Genomic DNA, 5,601 nt, shown 5'->3' with positions numbered 1-5,601 from the left:
TCCACAGTTTGTGCTAGTTCCACAGTTTGTGCTAGTTCCACAGTTTGTGCTAGTTCCACAGTTCGTGCTAGTTCCACAGTTCGTGCTAGTTCCACAGTTCGTGCTAGTTCCACAGTTCGTGCTAGTTCCACAGTTCGTGCTAGTTCCATAGTTCGTGTGTTGATAGTCCAAAGTTGGAGTTCAGAGTTAGTGTATTGGATTATTGGTTTTTAAAAGATTGTTATGTTCTGTGTGGTTACTGCCATTTGTTTTGATTATATTGTTATGACACTGTTGCAGTGTATTCATTTATCCATAAGGATATAACAGTCTTTCAGATACTCACTTTTAGTTCCCTTCCAGAAGAGTTATATCTTTTTGCATCCACACTTAATTTTTATATCAATGTATAAATATGCATTCTTTGTTCACCCCTAGATTAACTTTTGGAAAATTTAATGTAATTCTAACCTTTATTGTATAGAATAAGAAAGAGCAGCAATTGGAAGAACAAAGAAAATATGGCGTTTATTTTGAAGATGACTACAACTATCTGCAACATTTGAAGGAAGCAAATGAAACTTTGGAAATAGATGACACTGAAACATTTCAGATGATAAGCTCTGAGCCATATGTGAGTATTTTAAATAACTTCCAGTGGTTATCGTTAATTTATGATGTAAGTAAATGAAAAAATATTCTACTTGATTGTGAGTCTACACAGATAGATATAGATGGACTATACTTTTCACATTAGCAAAGAACTAAAGGATTTAACCCTTTTGTTGTTAACCCACTTGATGCTGCACCTGATTCTATGATACAAACTTACCATTTTAAAGTGATGCATATTAAAACCTATCAAAATTTTGTGTTAATCTATGTTCCAAACACCAGCTTAATAACATAGTCATTTTACTAAATTATTCTTCAGAATTATTTGAAACAAAGGCAGTGTTATTTCAATAGCAATATGGTAACAAAAGGGTTAAATCTAGAATGGTAGAACAGGATATCATTTTGGAAGTTTGCCTAGGATGTGACACTGCTATAGTAGCTACCAGAGTGAAATAAAGACATCTATTATAATGGGTTTTATCATTATGAGATGTAAGACAATGTGGCTTTATAACTTTTGCCTAGCAGGAATAACTAATACATCTGTCATAAAGTTTATCTTCATGAGATATAGCATTATATCACAACATTTATCTGAGTGGAATAATTTAAGATGTTTGTTATTTATCTTCATTAGAAGTAACTTATGGTATGACTTTCTCATATTTACTGAAGAGGAATACTTTGTAATTTATATGATATTTATCACAATATTTACCCAAGATAATTAATGCATTTGTCATATGAAGGTTTATTTTTCATGTGATGTAACATATATGATATGACATTATCACTTTACCTGACTGGAATAATTAAGACATTTAATTGAATGAAGTTTATGTTTTTTAATTTATATGATATTTACTAAAGGAGAATAACTAAAATATCTGTTATAATGAGATTTACTTTTATGTGATGAATGCAGTTGTTAGTTTAAATGATAAATTTGGAAAGTATCAAATAACTCCTCATGCAGAATATTGGTAAGAGTTTCTGTGGTACTCAAATATTATGGTAGAATGAATGAATTTATGGTATGTACTACACTGTTATAGATGAGAACATCTCAGTGCTTACATAGTATCTTATTCTAAATAAACTATATTTTTTACACAATTCTATTTTCCTGTGTCAAACAGTGTACAATTACAATCTTGTACATATGCTAAGTGATTATTTTATCACTGCTGAAGCAAGTATGGCAAACACTATGCTTCATTGATGAAGTCATTATAAAGTGGAAATATATCCAGAATTATCTCCCATACTTCTCAGAACACAAAAATAATGTTAGTCATTAACTAGTAACTAATAGCTTTTGTTACTGCATAAATGTTTATAGTTTTTTTTTTTAAATACTACCTGCATTAAATATGCAACACTAGCTAAACTATATAAACTTACTCACTAAATTATAGAAAACTGCACCTGATGTAAAGCTACACCTGCCCTCAACTGTATTTAGCAGTGGTGTGGAGACTAAAGTTGGATTATTAAACAAAGCTGCTCCTCAGTCAGGTAAAAAATTTCTTTTATTTGTTGCAAAATAACATATTTTTACTAGTTTTTGTAAAGATTGGTTGTTAGTAGATTGTTGTTATTTTCTGAAGGTGGGACACACCCATAGTGCTTTCTATGTGAAAATGGGAATAACAAGATGAAGCTAGTGTAGTTGGTGTTGAATTTCAACTATTGCAGTTCAGCATTTAAAATATAAGCAAGAGTAATGTTATAAGTTGAGGATAGTGTTTTCTGGAGAGTGGAGAATGGGTAATGTGGAGGTCTGTTTGGCTAGAAGATACTGAGTGTGTGTGTGTGTGTGTTGGAACCTCCAAAGATCACTCAGCTATGAGTGGTGAGATTGCGATCATTTCTCCTGTCTACTGACTTTGTACTTTTGTAGACATGCAGAATACTTGAAAAGCAGTTATGATTTAGTGACAGGAAGAGTGTCTAGTTGTAAAATAATGCCTGAATAGCCATCTAATCCATGTTTATATGGAAAAAAAACAAGCATAAAATCAATGAATGAACAAAGTAATTTAAAAGTACCTTTAGCATTTTAAATATTGTTTTTCATTTTAATACCAAAGATGCTTATGACTCACACTGTATGTATATTTGTACATATGCACTCACATGCATGTATGTGTACATACACAAACACACATGCTTGTATATAATAAGTTTCTGTACAGTGTCTGTCTACCAATTTCATTCATAAAGTATTAGTATTAACTTGAGGCTATAGTTGAAAACACTTGTACAAGGTGCCATGCTGTGAGATCAAGTCTGAAACCACATGGCTGTGTAGTAAACTCCTTAGCCACAAAGCTATACCTGTCTGTGCCTAAATGCATTTACTTCCTGTCCTTGTTTATTTAATTCTCTACTAAACAAGATGTTCACATATTTCATTGCAGGACCCAAGGTGGATTGGGATCCAGATATTGTTGCAGCTCTTGATGAAGATTATAATTTTGAGGATCCTGAATGCGTTTTAGATGATGACTTTATGATGATGGCAAATAAAAAGGACAGGTGTGTGAATTTTTTTTATATTTCTCTATAATTTTAGTAGGCTGTACTCAAGACCGCATGTAGGCTAGTGTTGACATATTTAACCCTTTTGTTCCTATATTTCTAACCAAAATACACCCCTCATGAGTTTCAATTAAATTCTAAAATAATCATGAATTTAGACTAGTTTTATTAAACAACTGTAACTTTTTTACTTATCAACATATTAATGTGATATTTGGAACATAATTGAAGAAAGGGTTCTTAATCAATTCTATTGCATAACTTTTGTCTCAAAGTGACTCTAGTTACAGGTAAATCCAGATAAACTGAGCAAAATGTAAAAATATTAAAATTTTGTTTAAACATTACCATAGAAAATGAGTCATCAGCTAATATTCAATTGGTTATGCAACAACATTTTGATATAAAAGAATTGTGCACATCACTAGATTATCAGTTGAATTTAATGCTCAGAAGAACAGGTGTACCATAAAGGTAAAATGAACTGAAATACTGGAATTTATTTTTGAAGAAAACTAGAAAATTAAATACATCAACTAAATGAAATATACTCACACACATACATGAATACACAGGAACATATATAACAAAGATTTACAATAGAAATTAAATCAAAACTAGTCACTCACCTTACAAGCAAATTAAAACTACAGGTTAATTAAAATTACAGGTAAATCAAAATAAAAAGTAAAACTAAGTAAATTTGAAAAATATTTATACAATCTAATTATACATATATACAATATTCACACAATATTTCTATCATGGAAACTTGTAAAACATCCCACTCTACATACTGCAACCTTGCAGAATGCACATTGGAAAGACGTTTCAACTGGCTGTCCACTGGGAGTTTTTCTTTGTTGATGTAGATATTCATGGCACTGCCTTTTGCGACCCCCGATGTTTTGTAATTTATGTAGATCGGCTGAACTCAGAGGGATATCTCTCTGGCAGGCTTTGCTTTTCCTTCCTGCAGATATTTTTTTGGAGGAATAACCTGCCCTCAGCTGCATTGCTACTTCTGCTTGGAATTGCAGATGGTCACACCGCTTGCGAACCCCTCCTGATTTGGTATATAATATAAATGCATTTACAATGCTCATGTTTACTATATACCAAACCAGGTATTGCCACCATTTATTACCCAGTCTACCAACCGGATAATGACTCATCATCTGGTTCAGTTGATCCACACTGCCCATGTACCTGTTATAATCAAGGTTCACAAATGGGTGCCATTTTCATCTGCACAGGGTTGTGTACTGGTAGATAGAAAACGCACTGAGTTGACTCTGCTGGGTGGTTAGTGTTAGGAAGGGCATCCAGGCATAAAAACTGTGCCAAAACAGACACAGAAGCCTTGTGTAGTCTTCTACCTAGCCAGCTCCTGTCAACTGTTCAACCCATGCCAACATGGAAGGCAGACGTTAAACAATGATGATGATGATGAGTCTTTGCAATGTTGAATGTCTCATCAGCAGTGATTCTCAGTAATGGCAAATCTTAGCAAATGTAGCAGCCTTGTAAGTTCTGGCTGTGTGTGTACGTGTTGTTCATGCTTAACTCTTCAGCATTCAGATTACTCTGTCAAATGTAAAGCTTATTTATTCACATTGTTTTCAATTAATCATGCATTATCTTGTAGCTTTGAGATTTCAATGATGTGATTGTTTGTTTTGCGAATGACATTGTAGGTTAGCTGTGAGAGGCCAGATCCAGTGAGTTTGAACATAAAACAGAGAATATCTGGGTCGGATCTGACTGGATAATGTTTTCTCGATATTCATAGTCGTTATGCCTTTGTACTGTTCAGAAGATATGATTGATATGGACACATTGGAGAATGCTTTCAAGATAAAATATGTTAGCACTAACTATCTGTTGCTTTGTATGTGGTTAATGTCACTGAATCATTTAATTTCTTAACAGTTCTCTTTTCCTATGCTAAAAAATATAATCTTATGGATTTATTTAGTAATTCTTTCATCATTACTTAGACAAGCATGATGAAAGATATGCTTCACTGATGACATCTTAATAAGACTTGAGCATGTGTGGCTGTGTGGAAAGAAGCTTTCTTCCCAACCACATGGTTCCAGGTTCAGTCTCACTGCTTGGCACCTTGGGCAAGTGTCTTTTACAGCCTTGGGCTAACCAAAACCTTGTGAGTGGATTTGGTAGACAGAAACTGAAAGAAGCCTGTCGTGTATATCATCATCATCATCATCATCGTTTAACGTCCGCCTTCCATGCTAGCATGGGTTGGACGATTTGACTGAGGACTGGTGAAACCGGATGGCAACACCAGGCTCCAATCTAATTTGGCAGAGTTTCTACAGCTGGATGCCCTTCTTAATGCCAACCACTCAGAGAGTGTAGTGGGTGCTTTTACGTGTCACCGGCATGAAGGCCAGTCAGGCGGTACTGGCAACGGCCACGCTCGAAATGGTGTCTTTT

At 34.0% G+C, this 5,601-nt stretch overlaps 1 protein-coding gene across 1 annotated transcript in view; it reads left to right on the top strand.

Annotated features, from left to right (window-relative positions):
- The window catches only part of LOC106867848 (protein LTV1 homolog), a 25,530-nt gene that overhangs the window by 6,113 nt on the left and 13,816 nt on the right, over positions 1-5,601 (top strand). The window contains exons 3-5 of the mRNA XM_014912887.2: positions 464-613; positions 2,016-2,115; positions 3,021-3,138. Coding sequence (XP_014768373.1) covers positions 464-613; positions 2,016-2,115; positions 3,021-3,138 — 368 coding nt within the window. The remainder of the gene's footprint in view (positions 1-463; positions 614-2,015; positions 2,116-3,020; positions 3,139-5,601) is intronic.

Source organism: Octopus bimaculoides, chromosome 10 (genome assembly GCF_001194135.2).
Source record: "Octopus bimaculoides isolate UCB-OBI-ISO-001 chromosome 10, ASM119413v2, whole genome shotgun sequence".
NCBI classification, from domain to species: Eukaryota; Metazoa; Mollusca; class Cephalopoda; order Octopoda; family Octopodidae; genus Octopus; species Octopus bimaculoides.
The sequence above is the reverse complement of the archived record's forward strand: the minus strand, read 5'-3'. Positions and strand labels throughout refer to the sequence as shown.